Here is a 19,793-nt window from a genome sequence, read left to right as displayed (position 1 = left end):
AATGATGTATCAATGTTGATGTCTAATGCTAGATGATCTGAAAAGGTGTGGATTTGATTTCTGAGGGTACAGTCAAGTGATAGTTAAAATAGGTATGTTAACTGCACATAATATCAGCAGCAACAGCAGCAGCAGAGCAGCAGTCTTAGTGTTGTTCTGTCCTGATTAAAAGGATTTTTTAAAGACAAAAACTCAGCAAAATTTAAATTAGATAATTTTTAAAACAGTCTCTTTAATCAAAATGACATGTAACCAACTAAAATAGGTTTTCAAATAAATGACAATTATACTGAATTGAACCTTTTTTGTTTCTAATCAAGTTTGTGTGCAGAGATAGTTTAATCTCTCTCAAAGAATCAAATTGTATAATTCTTTTACATAAGAAAATAAAATGTTGAGTTCAACAAAGAAATGTGAAAATGAATTTTAGAAGAAAAGAAATAAAAGAGTTATATGCAATGAGAAAATAATCTCCCTTCCTCATTACCAACCTCCTCTGTGAAAAAGAAGATCAAGGGGGAGGGGGAGGGGGAGGGAGAAGAAAGGAGGAAGGAGGAGGAAGCGGTGGGGCTTTTCTGTACCTCTTTTGGGGTCATTACTTCCCTAATCATCAGTTTCAGTTTGGCTTTGTTTTGTCATTAGCATAACCAGAGTATGTAAATCAATACAGTAAAGGATCCCAAACCCTTTTCCTTTTTCAAGCAGCCTTTGGGGTAGTCTGTTTTCTCATTTAAAGGAAGAAGAAATGATGACTGCTAGAGAAGAAAAGTAAAAACCGGTGAGTGTTCTATAGAAAAGAGAGCTTAAAAAAATGTCGCTAGTTTGTCAGTCAATACCATTTATTAAGAACCACTGGTGTCAAGCCATGCAAAAAACTGGGTTTACAAGGCAAAAGAGGCAAAAGACAAACTCCTCTCATGGTGCTCACAGTATAATGGGGGGAAATAACAGGTAAACAACTTGATACCAGTAAGCAAATATGTCAAATTAGGGAAAATCAACAGAGGAAAGGCACTAGAATTAAAGAGGACCAGGAAAGTTCATGTTCTGAATTTGTTAGAAAAATTTTAAACAAAAATGTAATATATAAGATTCACTTTAACTTTTCAGATCTCTAATTGTATTTAATTTTCCTGAGGGCACTAAGATGCATGCTAAATTGTACTGTTTTTTTCTGTTAGTAAAGGAAACGTTTATTTTTCTCCCATTTCTTAGGTCTCTTAGATAGTACTCATATTTCTTTTGGGGACTAATGTTACATTATAGATAGATAGATAGATAGATAGATAGATAGATAGATAGATAGATAGATAGATAGATAGAAAGATAGATATGTATGTCATGAGAAAAAAGTCCAACCACCTTTATTTCAAAGAATATTTGTGAAAGAAGCAACATAGTAAAAAAAAAATAGACTTATAAGTATTTGACCTTGGTCTTAATGTTTGAAATAAATTAGAAAAGTCTAGAAACATGAAACAATTTCTTGACCCAGATTGCTTTATTAACAATAACATATTTTAAAGCAAGTAGCAAAAAGCAACAGAAGGACTTCTTAATCTTTTATAGATCCGGGTCTCTGAAGAAAGGATTACCTATATGTAACTTTAATGCATAGAAGGTAAGAAATATTATACTTCTTATATGAATTTTGATAAAATTTAAATTTTTAATTTAAGTGATATATTTTAGTAGTATGTTAATTAAAACATTACTAATAAATGAAGATCTTTGAATAGATTATAATCTCATACAAATTATGTCTTTTTTAAAAATTAAAATATATAGCAATTATTATCTGTTACTTTATTTTCATTTTAAAGAAAAATATTCTCTACTGGTAAATTACAATTTTTCATAATGCATACAAAAAATCTATAAACAACATCAGGTAAATTCTTAGAGTATGAACTTTAAAAGAATACTAGTTTTGAACATGTAATAATGTTCTATGCTTAAAGACACCAAGTACTATTTAAAATCCATTTCTACTGCTTTTCCCCCCCAATTCATCATTCAAGAGAAAAATTTTAAAAGCTTTAGATATGACTCTAATAATGTAAGGATTTTATAAGCTTTAGATAAATGACTAATAATAACATACTAATCTATTTAGTAATTTCTTAAATGCATACTTTAAAGATCATAGAGATTCTAAATTGGAACCTCTACCAATGTTTCTAGACCTACCCACTTTGGATAATTTTTTCCAAGGATAATCTGGACAGAAGCCCCAGAGCAAAAGACTGACATGCCACTAGCTCTTACATGACCATTCTTAAGTACCAGAAAAGTACCTCATTCTTTTTACCTCTTACAAATCACTTTATGAGAAATTACATGCCTAGCAGAGTTGAGAAACTGGAGTTAAGAAGACCTGGCTTTAAATACATCCCTTATAGTTGCTATCATATGTAAAGCATTTTGCAAACTTTAAGATGCATTAAAAATATCAAACAAAATATTTAGCAGCAGCAATTTGATCAATTTGAGCAATTCACTTAAACTTTCCTGAAACACAGCTTCCTCATTTATAAAATGATGATAATAATAACACCTGCATTATAGCTATTTCATAAGGTTATTTTAAAGCTTAAGAGATAATTTATGGAATGTTTTGAAAACGTTAAATTGTTATTTTGTCCCATCTCTTTAATACGTTCAATGTATAACACACACATATATCTCCCAACTCCACCTAACATCATCCCACACCATTAATTTTCTCAAAAGACTTTCTTCATTAATGAGTTTGCACTTATTTATATAATGCATTGGTTATAGCTTGATGAAGAGGATGACGATGTTGAAGGCAGCATGGAATGGGTGGATGAGTGACCTTGATGAAATCACTGGATCTTCTTGTACCCCTTTCTAGTACTAAAGATTATAAACTACAGAGAAGCTACCAATTTACACTAGTAGAGGAGTTTCTCTATCAACAAAACCCATAGGCTCAATCAAAATGTTTTTTTTAAAAAGTTCATTCTTTTTTTTTTATTTGAGTCTATTTTGAAATAGCTCTGGGATAACTCATTATCCTACTATCATTCTTTTATGTTCTTTTTGCCAGGTGAACTGTTGTACAAATAGATAAAATAAATTAAATGCTTTTAAAAAATAAAGCATAGGATATAAACTAGTATTTTGTATTCTGAAAGAAAACATCTTCAGAACAAATTTTGGAAGAAAACAAGATATCTCTCTTTCTATAAACCCCTATCCTATTTCCAAATAATTTTGATTCCTCCTTTTATGTTTTTATATTTTGAAAGCTTCTTATTCCATGAAAGCTTGGAGACTGACTATTTAGAATGGCAACATCTATTAAAAACATTCTTAAATTTTATGGATCAATGACCTATATTTAGGCAATTATAGGTTAACAGCTTTGTCTATGAAAATGCTCCAGTTTCAGGTTCAATTTATTCCAATGAATGCCCAAGGAAATTTAAGATCTATGTTTATTGTACAGCAATTTATTATCTATTGAGTGTAGAGAAGATTGTGAGATTCTGATGTACCAATCTAGCCACAAGGTCAGGTCTTGCTATGTATTCAGTAGGTGCTAATTTTTACAACCTACAATGATATACTACACATTACTAAAAAAAATTTCTTTGTGAAATCTACACCAATCAAAAGTCTAAGATTCATAAGTATAATTCATCTGTAATATCTAATGGTAAGGACCTGATCTCAAGTTGTCTTTAGGCCTCTCCATTTCTATTAACAAATCTACAAGACTCAAGTCATTTGTTTCATGCTTATTTGTCAACAGGGTGCTGGTTCAGTTCCAGTGGATTTCACTCACAGAGATTCTTTTGATTCTGCTTTTGTGACTTAACAGTTCATACACTGTATTTTGAACATAAACTCTTCTATAATTCAAAGCCCTATATGAATTGATCTAAAATTACTTCTGTAGTCTTATTTCAGAACTACTTCTTTTCCTGTACTCTATAGAAATTCTCTAGTCCCCTAGTCTTATCCTTCCCTCTCCTTTAATCATATCTAATTACACTATGCAGAAATGGCCTCATTACCCAGGTCCATCTCTTGTGATGTCAAGGTCCTTCCTTCCTGCCAATTACAATCATCTGCTCTCTCCTTTATGAAACTTTCTGCCACCAAAGCCCTGTTCCAAAGCTGAGGGAAAGTAACCCTTTACTCCTAAAATTTCTTGTGGAAATTGACTTGGGCCTATCCTTTACACTTTCCAACCTTTTCCTGAATCACATGCATACATCCATCTTCATATAATTATTCTGCAAATTCTTTGACCTGAGGGTTTTGTATAGAATGTGTTTGTCTTCAGTATCCAGTCTGTGGCTTTTTCACTAGTAAGAGCTTAATAAAAGTTTCCTGAATCAAAATGGAGCTACTCAAACCAAGATAGGATCAAAGGAACTTTTTATTTGTCTCAGGTTAAGAATGCTTAAAAAAAAATAGAAAAAGGCAAAATAAATAAAAGAGCAAAACAAAAAAAATGTTGAAATGCATTGTTACTGGACAACACATTTCTAAATACAATTTTGTGACACTCTAGAAAATCAACAGAATTGAGGTATTACAAAATTCTCCCCCCAGAAGGTCAAAAGCACTTTACACTTTTGATGAAAGTTTAGGTGGACATGGGAAACCAGAGAAGTAAGCACTACAACTTGCTAAAACATGATAATCATTCCCAAGACAAAATAAATTCAAATAACCAAAAAGTTTTTGGTTTCAAAAATATTCTTCTTGTCATTAATTGATGCATTGAGTGAAAGTAGTTCTTGTTCTGAATTGGTTTTGTTGCTGCCCACACTAATTTCAAATAATGTTCAATTCTGGAGCCAGGATAAGACCTGGGTTTGAATCTTACTTAAGCCCTTAAAAAGTTCAGTAACAATGAGTACATACATCATTTAACCTCCACAAATCAAAGTTTTTGCATATATAGAATGAAAAGAATAACGGCTCTATTATTTACCTCATAGTTATTAGAATGAAAAAATGAGATTATGGTATGTAAAGGCTTTTATAAACATAAAAGAGTAATATAAATGGAAGCCATCATTATTATCACAATCATTTAGTAGTAATGAGCATTTCAAGATTTTAGATTATCATTTAGCAAGGTGAAAAAAAAACAGAGAACTATGCACCAAAGCCTGAAAAGGAAACCTACTGGTTTTGCCTGACTGCCTTTTCAGGCTCTACAAGTGTTGATAATACCTTTTCCAAATTAATTCAATAAGTATGCCCTCAGTACCTGAATCATATATCAGTGCTCTTGAGAAAAAAGAAAAATGACAGACCTATATCAAAAACTTTATAATCCTGTAACATCATAGCAGTTAAAATATCTGCAAGACATTTAAATTTTAATCTGGAATTGAATTTAGGCATGATCTTCTTAACTACTCATTCCACAAAGATTTTTTTTGATTATTGTAGAAATCCTAGAATACTTGATCTTAAGAACTTTGTAAAAGATATTTGTTTTTCCAGAACCCTGACTAAATGGAGCATTTAAAGGAAATAATACTGATGAAAGTCTTGACTAATGAATGCTTTCATAAGATTGAACTATAAACTTTTGTGGGTAACCACAGCTAAAAGTACTTTTGAAAGGACTGTTTCAAGCTCATTACTGCACTTCTGCAATTAGTTTTACATCTGTACTTTGCTATATACCAATTATTTAGACATGGTTCAATCTAGATAATTTAGATATTATTATTTTGTAATTTTTGATCATTTGGATGAAAAAGAGGTAGTGCTTACCTTGGTCTAAAAATCTCTATTTTTTCCCACAATTTTCCCTCATAAATAATGCATAATAATGCAAATAAAGTTACAAGAAATATTTAAAATACTTTGACCATCTACAAATGATCTTCAAACACTGTTTATGTAGAAGAATTTTTAAATCATTTCTATTTTTCTCCATATGAATTTACTTACAATTTTTTCTAACTCATTAAAGCAATTTTTTGGAATTTTGATTGGTAGGGCAATAGACAGATAGTTTAGTTTTGGTACAATTGTCATTTTTATATTAGCTCTACCTGTCCATGAGCAGTTGATATTTGCCCAGTTATTTAAATCTAATTTAATTTGTGTGAGAAGTGTTTTATGATTGTTTTCAAAAAGATTCTGAGTCTGTCTTGGCAAATAGACTCCCCCAAATTTTACATTGTCTGAGGTTACTTTGAATGGGATTTCTCTTTCTAGCTCTTCATGCTGTTTCTTGCTACACATATATAGAAAAGTTGAGAATTTATGAGGGTTTATTTTATAACCTGCAACTTTGCTAAAATTGCTAATTGTTGCCAGTAGTTTTTTAGATGATTTCTTGGGATTCTCTAGGTAGACCATCATGTCATCTGCAAAGAGTGAGAGTTTTGTCTCTTCCTTCCCAATTCTAATTCCTTCAATTTCTTTTTCTTCTCTAATTGCTGATGCTAACATTTCTAATACAATATTGAATGGTAGTGGTGATAATGGGCACCCTTGTTTCACCCCTGATCTTACTGGGAATGCCTCTAGCCTCTCCCCATTGAATATAATGCTTATTGATGGTTTCAGATAGATACTGCTAATTATTTTAAGGAATGGTCCATTTATTCCTACACTCTCTAGTGTTTTTAATAGGAATGGATGCTGTATTTTGTCAAAAGCTTTTTCAGCATCTATTGATATGATCATATGATTTCTGATACGTTTGTTGTTGATATAATTGAGTATACTAACAGTTTTCCTAATATTGAACCAACCCTGCATTCCTGGAATAAATCCTACTTGATCATAATGTATTATCCTAGTGATGACTTGTAGTCGTTTTGCTAAGATTTTATTTAGGATTTTTGCATCTATATTCATCAGGGAAATAGGTCTATAATTTTCTTTCTCTCTTTTAACTCTTCCTGGTTTAGGTAACAGTACCATATTGGTTTCATAGAAAGAGTTAGGCAGAGTTCCATCTTTCCCTATTTTTCCAAAGAGTTTATATAGGATTGGAACCAATTGTTCCTTAAATGTTTGGTAGAATTCACTTGTGAATCCATCAGGCCCTGGAGATTTTTTTTAGGGAGTTCAATAATGGCTTGTTGAATTTCTTTTTCTGAGATAGGGTTGTTTAGGTTATTTAATCTCTTCTTCATTTAACCTGGGCATGGGGCGGCTAGGTGGCGTAGTGGATAAAGCACCGGCCTTGGAGTCAGGAGTACCTGGGTTCAAATCCAGTCTCAGACACTTAATAATTACCTAGCTGTGAGGCCTTGGGTAAGCCACTTAACCCCATTTGCCTTGCAAAAACCCTAAAAAAAAACCCCATTTAACCTGGGCAACTTATATTTTTGTAAATATTCATTCATTTCACTTAGATTATCAAATTTATTGGCATAGAGTTGGGCAAAATAATTTCAAATTACTTTAATTTCCTCCTCACTGGTGGTGAGTTCACCTTTTTCATTTATAATACTAGCAATTTGGTTTTCTTCTTTCTTTTTTTAATCAAATTGACCAGAGGTTTATCAATTTTATTGGTTTTTCATAATACTAACTTTTGGTTTTATTTATTAATTCAATAGTTTTTTTGCTTTTGCTTTTATTAATTTCTCCTTTAATCTTTAGAATTTCTAATTTGGTATTTGATTGGGGATTTTTGATTTGTTCTTTCTCTAATTTTTTTATAGTTTACTGATTTCCTCTTTCTCCAATTTATTCACATAAGCATTTAGAGCTATAATATATCCCGAGAGTTGCTTTCAATGAATCCCATAGGTTTTGGTATGTTGTTTCATTATTATCATTATCTAGGATAAAATGGTTAATTCTTTCTATAATTTATTTTTTGGTCCACTCATTTTTTAAAATGAGGGTATTCAGTTTCCAATTTGTTCTGAGTCTATATCTCCTTGGCCCAGTATCGCATGTGACTTTTATTGCATTGTGATCTGAGAAAGATGTATTCACTATTTCTGCCTTTCTGCAGTTGATCATTAGGTTTTTATGTCCTAGTACATGGTCAATTTTTGTATAAGTTCCATGTACTGCAAAGAAAAAGGTATATTCCTTTCTATCCCCATTCAGTTTCCTCCATAAGTCTACCATATCTAATTTTTCTAGCAATGCACTTACCTCCTTAACTTCTTTCTTCTTTATTTTATGATTCGATTTATCTAGATCAGATAGTGGGAGGTTGAGGTCTCCCACTAGTAGAGTTTTGCTGTCTATGTCTTCCTGCAGTTCTTTCAGCTTCTCCTCTAAGAATTTGGGTGCTGTCCCACTGGGTGCATATATATTCAATATTGAAATGACTTTATTGTCTATGATACCTTTTAGGAGGATAAAGTTTCCTTCCTTATCTCTTTTAACACTATCTATTTTTGCTGCTGCTTTGTCTGAGATAAAGATTGCTACCCCTGCTTTTTTTACTTCAGCTGAAGCAAAATATATTTTGCTTCAACCTTTTACCTTTACTCTATATGTATCTCTCTGCTTCAAATGAGTTTCTTGTAAGCAGCATATTATAGGATTCTGGTTTTTAATCCACTCTGCTATTTGCTTATGTTTTAAGGTTATGATTACTAATTCTTTATTGCCCTCTGTGCTATCTTCCTTCTGTTTGTATTTTCCCCCTTCCCCCCCCTTTTATCCATATTCCCCAGTATTTTGTTTCTAAATACCACCCCCTTCAGTGTGTTTGCCCTCCTATATCACACCCTCCCCTTTCTTTCCCCTTTCCCTTTTTTCCTTTTCCCTTCCCTTCCTTTTGTTATTTCCCCTTATTTCCCCCACTCCCCTTCCCTTTTTCCATCTCCCCCTCCCTTTTCCCCTTTTAATACTTGAAAGGTTAGATGTTTTGTAAGTTAACTGAGTATGTGTAGGTTGACTTTAAGCCAAGCCTGATGAGAAGATTAAGGTGTTTCTCCTCTGCTCCCTTCTTCCCCTCTATTACCATAGGTTTCTTGTAAGTCTTAGTGTAATGAGATTTGTCCCATTCAATCCCCTCCCTCCTCCCGTCTCTTTCCTGTCCCCCTTTTTAGGGAGGTATTCTTTTTTTTAGATCATTCTATCTAAGTCATAGAAAATTCTGAGTGTCTGTCCCTTCTAGTTCAGTATATTCTATTGAATAGAGTCAAAATTCCTGAGTTATTAGAGTCTTTCTCCCAAGTGGGGTTAAAGCCAGTTATATCCCATTAGATAGCAGTCTCATGGATAGGTCATGAATGTCCATCATTTCTGGCTAGGTATATTCTCTCTGTTAGTTACATTTTTCAAGATTTATGAGAATCTTTTTTCCCCCCCATGCTGGGATATAGCCAGTTTCAACTTACTGGATTGCATTTTTTTTCTTTTACCACCCCCCCTTTTTTTACCTTTTTCATGTGTCTCTTGAACCCCCCCTTTTTTTTACCTTTTCATGTGTCTCTTGAACCTCCTGTTTGATGTTCAAATTTTCTGTTTAACTCTGGTCTTTTCATCAGAAATTTTTGGAATTCTTCCATTTCATTAAATGTCCATCTTTTTCCCTGGAAAAGAAGGCTCAGCTTTGCAGGAAAGTAGATTCTTGGCTGCATTCCAAGCTCCCGTGCTCTTCGAAATATCTCGTTCCAGGCCCTTCGATCCCTTAAAGTTGATGCAGCCAGGTCCTGCATGATCCTTACTGTGGCTCCTGGATATTTAAATTGTTTCTTTCTGGCTACTTGCAGGATTTTCTCTTTTATCTGATAGTTCTGGAGTTTGGCCACAACATTCCTTGGTGTTTTCATTTTAGGATCTTTTTCTGGTGGGTATCAATGTACTCTTTCAATAACTACTTTGCCCTCCGATTCCATGATATCAGGGCAGTTTTCCATCACTAGATCCTGTAATATTAAGTCCAGGCTTTTTTTTTCTCTTCAATGTTTTCAGGAAGTCCTATAATTTTCAGGTTGCCCCTCCTCGATCTATTCTCGAGGTCAGTGGTTTTGTTGATGAGGTATTTTACATTTGCTTCTATTTTTTCTATTTTTTGATTTTGTTTAACTGACTCTTGCTGTCTCATGGAGTCATTAGTTTCTGTAGACTCCATTCTTTTTTTTGGGGGGGGGAGCTTTCTTCATTAACTTTTTGCAATTCCTTTTCCAATTGGTCAATTCTACTTTTGAAAGAGCTTTCCATCTGACCAATTGAGGTTTTGAGAGAATTAATTTCTTTTTTCATTTGTTCATTTGAGGATCTGAGAGAATTATTCTCATTTTGTAATTGTCCAATTGTTGATCTGAGAGATTTATTCTCCTTTTGTGTTTGTCCAATTGTACTTTCTAAGGTTTTGTTTTCTTGTTGCAAGGTATTAATTGTGTCTCCCAAATTTTTAAGCAACTTCCTTATTTCTTCAAGGAAGTCTTTCTGTGCTGGAGACCAGATTGTATTCTAATCAGATGTTCCAGGTCTCTCTGGGTTGGGGTCTTTCCCTTCCAGGAATTTTTCTATGGATCCACCTTTCTGCTGACCCTTCTTCATATGCTAAGACCTTGAGTTGGGTGGGGCTGGTTCACCTGGGCTTGGGATCTCTAAAGGCTTTACTGAGTGCAGTTTCTCTGGCTGGCCAGTTAAGGAGGTGCTGGTTGCTTTCTCTGGAGTGTCTGTGACCTTGGTTGGGAGGCCTTCTCCTTTTGCTTGAGGGAGGGAATTGGAGCTATTGAATTCTTTTGCCTTCAGTCAATGGTGGGCTTTACCCTGGCCTGAGGTCATTCCTCAGCTGGGTTGGACCTGAGGCAGAAGTAGTTTGCATTTGTTTGTTTGGGAGGAGGCCTCAGTGCAATGGAGGTGTGGACTCAGAGTTTCTCAGACCCGAGGAGCCCAGGGATGGCGTCCACAGCTCTCCTGCACCAGAACTCTCCCTGCCCCCCAGCCTGAGCCCCAAGCTCCAGGGGGACAGCACCAACACCAGCACCTCTGCTTCCCTGCAGACCCAAGCCCCTTTCGTCCAGCCCCACTACTGATCCAGCAGGTCCGGCTCTCAGGCCCTCAGACTCCTGGTTCCAATTCAGCTGTTAATCTGGCTGATCTGGGGCTGATCCTCCCTCTGAGCCCAGACTCACCTGCCCGTACTCGGCGGGAGACAAATCCTGAGGTAGATGTTCTTTCTCCTGGCTTTTCTTTCTGGGTTTTGTGGGTCGAATTTCTTTTAAAAGAGGTTTGTTTCATGTGATAGATGGGGAAGAGATCAGGAGACTTTAGAACTGTGCCTGTCTTCTCTCCGCCATCTTGGCCGGAAGTCCATTTCTATTTTTTTATGAAGGTGAACCCTTCCCAGAGTCTTTTTGTCAAAACTATTAAAGCTAATTTTACTTACTGAATGTAATTCAGTAATTAAAGTAATAAAACTACAATGTGAAAGATTCTTGCATTCACTATCCATTAATCCAAAAGAATCCAAGATATACAAATATCTGCCCCAATGGATATGTGGTCAAAGGATATGAAAACTTCTCAAAAAAAGTGCAAGTTATTAACAACATAAGAAATGTTGCAATAGATCAACTAATAATATAAGAAATAAATTACAGAAATAAAAAAAAATCTGAGGTTTTATTTTAGCTCTAAAAAGGGCTAATAATAAAAGATATTAATAATAATAAAAAATATTGAAGGGATTGTAGAAAGACAGTCAACTAATAAACTGTTGGTGGTGCTGTAAATTCATCCACTCATTCTGGAAAGTAATTAAAATTATGCTTTTTTTAAAAGTGACTAAAATGTCCATACCCTTTGACTCAGTTATTATATATATATATATATATATATATATGATATCCCAAGAAAATGAGGGATAAAAAGAAAGGTCCAATTCACACAAAAATATTTTTAGCAACACTTTTTTTTAGTAACATGTATCCAAAAAACAAGAGTAGCTGCCCCATGATTTGGAAAATGGGTAAAAAAAATTGTGGGCAGTGAAAGTACTAGAATATTATTTTGCTACAACCAATAATGAATTTGAAAAATGCAGAGATTCATGAAAAGACTTTTACAAACAGATTCAAAGTGAAATAAGCAGAAACAGAAAAGCAAAATAAACCAACACTAACAATGTTAATGGAAAGAACAAATTCAACAAAAACGGTTGGGAAAATTTTAAAGCAATCTAGGAGAAACTGGGTATAGAACTAGTTATTTGGTTTAGACATAGAGGGTAGCAACATAAACGATTACAGTATCAAGGAAGGAAATATCTAAGAGACAGAATTACAGAAGGGAAAAAATGGACAATTTTTCATAACTTGCACAAACCCACAGCAGCTGAAATGAGAACTTTGGAGCAAGTTTTTTTTCTGATAAAGATCTCATTGCTAAGATACATTATAGAGAGAACTGATCCAAATTTATAAAAATAAGAGCCATTCCCCATATAACCCCAATATAAATTGGCAGTTTTTCATAAGAAATCCAAGCCATTAAAGACATGAAAAATGTTCTAAATCACTAATAATTAGAGAAATACAAATTAAAACAATTCTACGATTCTACTTCACTCCCATCAGATTGGTTAAGTTGACCAAAAGAAGTTAACAATTTATAATAACAACATTTCAAGACAATTGTGGAAAAACTTAAGAGCTCTGATGAATGCACTGCCCAACTAGGATCAAGAGAATTTATGATAAGCATGATCTAACCCTGCTGAGAGAGGTGAATGACTCAGGATAAAAAATGAGACATTTTTTAGACATATTCAATATGGAAATTTAGTTTTCTTGACTTTGCTGATTTATACAAGAATTTTTTCTTATTTTTTCTATTTGGAAGGACAGGGAAAAGGGTAAGGAAAAGAAAAGAAAGGGAATTTTTATTCATAAAGTTTTTTGTTGTTTCATTCCAATTTAGTATTTAATTTTTTCCCAATTACAAATAAAAACAATTTTCAACATTCATTTTTAAACCAGGTTTCAAATTTTCTCTCTTTCCCCATCTTGCTCATACAGAAGCAATTTGAGAAGGGTTATTATGCATGTACAGTTATACAAAATATATAAAATAAGAATTTGAACTTTTTCTGCAATTATAAGGAAAACATGGAGAAATGATGGTGACAAAAATCAAAGATATCAATAAAAATTTAAGTTAAAAAAACATAAAATTTTGCCTGTGCTTCATAATATAAAAATTCTGATCAGTTATGATATATCTACAATAATCTCTTATGAAAATATTATAATGCACTCACTTTTTTTAGAAAAATTTCTCCCAAACTAATTAGAATTGATTTTTTTCAGGTTCATAATTCCATAAGGACATATCAAAATTTTTTTCTTTTTCTAGATATCATGTTCAGCAAGAAATAATATGGCTACCCAAAATAATCAAAATCATTCTGTTTCTACTGACTTACAACCAGAAGAATACAAGATTGCAGCATTAGTTTTCTATAGCTGTATCTTCATAATTGGATTATTTGTTAATGTGACTGCTCTATGGGTCTTCAGTTGCAGCACCAAGAAGAGAACAACTGTAACTATCTATATGATGAATATAGCATTTTTGGACATAGTCTTTATATTGTGTTTACCCTTCCGAATGCTTTATTATGGAAAAGGTAAATGGCTCTTTGGGGAAACCTTTTGTCACATTCTTGGAGCTCTCACAATGTTTTATCCAAGTATTGCCCTCTGGCTTCTTGCCTTTATTAGTGCTGATAGATACATGGCTATTTTGCAGCCTAAACATACCAAAGAACTTAAGAACACAAGCAAAGCAGTGCTAGCTTGCATTGGAATTTGGATAATGACTCTTGCAACCACCACTCCTCTACTGTTTTTAAATGAAGATCCAGATAAAGACACAAACCCTGCCACCTGCCTGAAAATTTTTGATATAATCCACTTAAAAGCAGTTAATATGCTGAACTTTGCTCGTTTGATTTTTTTTTTCTTGATTCCTCTTTTCATCATGATTGGTTGCTATTCATTCATTATAAATAGTCTCCTTCGTGGCCAAACTTCTAAACTGAAACCAAAGGTCAAGGAAAAGTCCATAAGAATAATTATTACTCTCATTGTACAAGTGCTCATCTGTTTTGTTCCCTTTCATATTTGTTTTGCTTTTCTAATGCTTCAACGTGAGGAAAACAGTTATAATCCATGGAGCACTTTTACCACTTTCCTCATGAATCTTAGCACATGTTTGGATGTTATACTGTATTACATTGTCTCAAAACAATTTCAAGCTCGAGTTATCAGTGTCATGCTATATCGAAATTATCTTCGAAGTGTGCGCAGGAAGAGTTTTCGATCAGGCAGCTTACGATCACTAAGCAATATAAATAGTGAAATGATATGATCAGTAGTTTTTAAAAATCGAGTTTTAAAATATTTCTTTTTTATGAACACTGTCAAAGAATACAATAAATATACTACAAAATGATACTATAATAACCCCTCCTCTTATAACATCTTTTAGGAATGCTTTGTATGGAGCTCATTATAGAACAAAGAAAAAATATCATTAGCAATTTTAATAACTATAATATTCATTCTTCCATACCTAAAGCATTTATGTAAATTCATACTGAAAAGGCACATGATTTTAATCTAATGTTTATATTCAAGCAGTTAATAATCAAATGGAATCTCAGATCTGCAAGGTGACATCTAGTTCAATCTATACCTGAAGATTAGCCCCTCCATAAAATATTTTTGAGTCAGTCATCTGACCTTTTTCTGAAGATCTGCAATTGGGGAAAACCAACTACTTCCCAAAGCAGACCACACTCCACTTTTTTGAATAACTCAATATTAGGAAATTTTCTCTTATACCAAGACCAAATTTACAAATTTGGTCCAAGGTTGTCAGTTTTATCCTCTGGGGCCAAGTAAAACTAGTTTGTTTATTACACTGATTCTAATAGTTGATTCTGTCAATTCATTTTAATGGAAGAGAAAAAGGAAATGTCAGATTAAGTTGATCAACTAATAGTTTTTCATCTAGCTATAAAGTGCTGTGAATAGAATTTTTCCCACTAGGTAAGCTGGAACTGAAGATTTCAATACAATATCTAGAGCAACTAACATTCTAAACAAACATCCACGAAAAGGATGCTGATAGTAGCAACTGTGTCTTATCTCTGATGTAATGGAAAGAGCACTGGAGACAGGAGACATGGATTAAGTTAATTTATTTTCTCTGTGCCTCAATACTTCATCTGTAAAATAGGATTAGGACTAAATGACCTCTAAGGTTTCCTTTCAGTTCTAGACATATGATCCTATCATTCTAGATCCTTGATATCCCATTCACCAATTGTGTGACTTTGAGGTTTCTCTTATTTGCTTGAGCCTCTCCTTCCTCATCAGTAATATTGTTTTCCCATTGTATCTGATTCTTGGTGACTCTATTTGGGTTTCTTTGGCAAAGATACTGGATCAATTTGCCATCTCCTACTTCATCCTATTTTACAGATGAGGAAAATTGAGACCAACGGGTATCGCAGAGACATGACAGGGTCACATGACTGGTAAAGTGCCTGAGGCCATATTTGAACTCAGGAAGATGAGTCTGAGTTCAAGTCTGGCACACTTTCTACTGCACCTAACTGTCCCCTATTAGTAACATAAGTATCATCATATTTATATTTCCTATCTCACAGAGTTGATGTGAGGAAAGCACTTCTTAAATTATACATGACTACATAATTATGGGCTGCTATTATTATTCTAGCCCCATTTCTACAAAGTTAAGTATGATGGAGAATACACCTCAAAGATAAGAGGGATTATAAAAACCATGATTGTTTGAATCCATGTTTACATAACCATAAAGGAAAAATGGTAGCAACAGGGCCTTCAATGTTTTGACCCATAATGCCATAATTTCTTTTTCTATCATTAGAAAAGACTGCTACTATAAGGAAGAAAATTAGAATGTAAATTTCTTGATGGCAGAATTTCTTTGTTCCTTGATATGTAGACAATCCTTGGACTTATCAAATGATTAATAGATAATTACAGAACTGAATTTCAACAGCTGAAGCTGATTTATAGTACATCAAATTACAAAAATGGTTTAATTTATTTTTAAGTGGTATGGAGATAAAAAAGTAATACTACAATTTCTCAGCTGAATTAGTTCTCCAATATAAACCACATTCTTCCCCTATAACCAACTTCAAACAAAAAAATTATATTATTTGCTTTAATTTGATATGGGTCAGTTCATATACAATATAAGAGAGAGAGAGATAAAAATGTTTAGTCTAATATAAACTCTTCAAGAATTTTCAAAAAAAGAAAGTTGGAATCATTCTGTATCAGACTAGCATGTCTGGACCAATAAAGAATCAGTCAAGGTTACTATGAAATTTATGAAAAATTTTCTTTATTAAAATGATAATTTAAAAATGCTAAAATTAGAGATTTAACTTTGAATATTTGAGTATAAATCATTAATAATATCTTAGAATATATTTGAATAATTAAAATGTATTAAATGTATTAAATATAAAATAATAGTTCTTTCATTTCTTATATATTTTCATTAAAGGTTTATCAGCATGCAGAACTAACTCTCAGTTATTCACTTTTATCTCCATCTGTGGACCTGTCATAAAGAAAAGATGCATAAATACTAACATTATAAATAAAAGACCATCCCTACCCAAGAGTCACAAAGTTAATTGTGGAGGTTTTTCTCAAACACATATGACATATGACACATTTCAGAATAGTATACTTTAAGTCAAATCCTGGTTCTATCATTGAAAAATCTTGATCAACTTGATCTCTCTGGATCTCATTTTCCTTATCAGAAAAGCTAAACTACACCTTCCAGCTCTAAGTCTCCTGATCTCATTAACAAGCTTTTCTAGAAATCCTTTGGACAATCTAAAATAACATTAAATTGTAAAAACTTTATTTAGAACAGTTGTGAATACTTTTAAATGTGTGAATATTCTAGGGAAATCAAGTTCAAATGAAACAAGTAAATCTTTTCATATTTGTGAAGTTTTATTTCTCAAAAACAGTATGAATACAGATTTTTCATACCCAATCTTATTAAATGCTTGGACGAAAAATGGGATGGACATGAACTGATGCTCAGTGAACTGAGCAGAACCAGGAGGACATTATGTAATGATTGACCATGATAAACTTAGCTCTTCTCAGCAATGCAATGATCTAAGACAATTCCAAAAGACTTGTGATGGAAAATGCTAAGCACATTCACAGAAAGAACCATGTAGTCTAAATGTGGACTGAAGCATAGTATTTTCACTTTTGTATTTCATTTCTTATGGTTTTTCCTTTTTTGTTCTGATTCTTCTTTCACAATATGACTAATGTGGAAATATGTTTAAGATGAATGAAAATGTATAATCTACATACGATTGATTTGGAACTCAAAATCTTACAAGAATGAATGTTACAAACTAAAAAAAAAAACTGAATTGGCTTAAAAAAAAAAGAAAAAAGGGGGATGGAATAAGGATCCTGGGTCATGTAACCAACCAAATAGAGACTCTCCAATCCTCACACTCTTTCAAATTCTCCAGAAGAGAAATTATACACAAAAGATAAAACAATTTCAGCTATCTTTAAGGTCTAAGACCTCAAAAAACTTAATAAGGTAACAACTCAATGAACTAAAAGCAGATAATGAGCTTATTTAAAAAATCTTAATCACTACCCATTGGAAGGGCTGTACAAGTCAACCCAGAGTCTTACAAAGTCTTCAACTCCTGCCTGCCCTCCCCTCAATTCCATTCTACTCCTACACCAAAAAATGTCAAAAGGTGGTTCAAACTAAGGACACAATATGTTGGGCTCCAAGAGAATTGAACCAGAAAACTCAGGAACAAATGAACCTGGGGCAGAAAGGGGAAAGGAATGGTATTCATCTGTGGTCAGCTCTTCCCTCCTTGACCTGCAGAGATCAAGACAAATTTAAAGTGGATTCCCCAAAATGGAAAGAGACTGAGACAGCAGAAGAGACAGTTGAAATTACCAAAGATCTCAGGAGGAGGGAAAACTCAGTCAACGAGTTTAAGCACAACAGATGGAATTATTTGCCAGGAACACTTGTACGTATAAATCTTGTGAGTTCTATTCTAAAACCTTATGATTATAGCTACAATCACCATATACTCCCTGCCCTGTCACTTTTGATAATATGAAGAATAATTAAATCATTCTTTGTCAAATTTTTGTGACTTTTTTCTTTTAAGAGTAAAACACTTATGTGGAAAATCTGGGACACTAATACATTATTGGTGGAGCTGTGAATTCATCCAACTTTTCTGGAGAGCAATTTGGAATTATGCCCAAAGGGCAATAAAAATGTGCATACCTTTTGATCCAGCACTACCACTACTGGGTCTATACCCTGAAGAGATGATGAAAAAGGGTAAAAACATCACTTGTACAAAAATATTCATAGCAGCCCTGTTTGTGGTGACAAAGAATTGGAAATTAAGTGAATGTCCTTCAATTGGGGAATGGCTTAACAAACTGTGATATATGCATATTATGGAACACTATTGTACTATTAGAAACCAGGAGGGATGGGAATTCAGGGAAGCCTGGAAGGATTTGCATGAACTGATTGATGCTGAGCAAGATGAGCAGAACCAGAAAAACATTGTACACCCTAACAGCAACACAGGGGTGATGAACAACCCTGATGGACTTGCTCATTCCATCAGTGCAACAATCAGGGACAATTTGGGGCTGTCTGCAATGGAGAATACCATCTGTATCCAGAGAAAACTCTATGGAGTTTGAACAAAGACCAAAGACTATTACCTTTAATTAAGGGAAAAAACCTCATTATCTTATTGTGTAATTTTTCTATCTCTTATACTTTTTTTCTTCTTTAAGGATATGATTTGTCTCCCATCACATTCAACTTAGATCAATGTATACCATGGAAACAACGTAAAGACTAACAGACTGCCTTCCATGGGGGTTGGGGGGAGCAAGATTAGGGGAAAAAAATTGTAAAACTCAAAATAAATAAAATCTTTCCAAAAAAAGAATAAAATACTTTCAAAGCTCAAAACTAATTTTACAATATACTTTTAGTGTCCATGAAATGTTTGATAAAGTTTCCAGTTTTGCAAAATCATATAGAAAAATAAAATGGTTTTCTTAAAAAATATCAAAGTAAATTCTAGGAAACTCTAAAGTTAATAGCTAGTTCAAGTGGCATAAAAATTTACAAAGAAGTCTGTAAATAAGAACAAACACTCCTTTGTAAATTGAAAGCTCAATGTAGATTGGAATGTAAGTCCTTAAACTGGAACCTAAATGAAATTTACTTTTATATAATATAGAATTATAAAAATACATACTTAAGGAGCTAATATTACATGACTAAAGTCAGGGTGGCAAAGTCAGTGTCTCAGAGTCAAAAGGACTTGGGTTGGTGTTATAGCCCTGGCACACAATGGGTGGGTAACCCTAAACAAGGCACTTCCTGTGGGTTGTGCTGGGCCACTCTCTAAGACTAACTGTAAGTAAGACAGAAAGTGATGATGACCGTAATCAATTAAGAGAGTTCCCCATGCATGATAACAATGAAGTCATAGGTTGAGATCTTTCCACATGACTATGGGAAATATCACAACATTCATAAATATAAAAAGTTTATTTTATTGAACTCACATTATGAAGAAAATAGGAAGACCTGTAAAATCTCCCAAATTTCCTACATTGCTCAATTTCTTCCTGATTCTCTAACTTGTTAGGCACAAATGTTATCACTGCTAAGTGATGCAAAAACCAGCATTCATAGAAATGCACTTTTCCTATTTGCATCAAATT

At 33.4% G+C, this 19,793-nt stretch overlaps 2 protein-coding genes across 5 annotated transcripts in view; one reads left to right on the top strand and one right to left on the bottom strand.

Annotated features, from left to right (window-relative positions):
* Window positions 1–19,793, bottom strand: part of UBAC2 (UBA domain containing 2) — a 255,797-nt gene that overhangs the window by 188,217 nt on the left and 47,787 nt on the right. The gene's annotated exons all lie outside the window — the stretch shown is intronic.
* GPR18 (G protein-coupled receptor 18) lies at window positions 569–19,041 on the top strand. The gene is made up of 3 exons (XM_074191960.1): window positions 569–778; window positions 1,570–1,621; window positions 13,300–19,041. The coding sequence occupies exon 3, from the start codon at window positions 13,324–13,326 to the stop codon at window positions 14,314–14,316; it is 993 nt and encodes a 330-aa protein (XP_074048061.1). The 5' UTR covers window positions 569–778; window positions 1,570–1,621; window positions 13,300–13,323; the 3' UTR covers window positions 14,317–19,041.

Source organism: Macrotis lagotis, chromosome 6, assembly GCF_037893015.1.
Source record: "Macrotis lagotis isolate mMagLag1 chromosome 6, bilby.v1.9.chrom.fasta, whole genome shotgun sequence".
In the NCBI taxonomy this organism is placed as follows: domain Eukaryota; kingdom Metazoa; phylum Chordata; class Mammalia; order Peramelemorphia; family Peramelidae; genus Macrotis; species Macrotis lagotis.
Note: the sequence above shows the minus strand (reverse complement) of the source record. Positions and strands in the feature narration are given on the sequence as shown.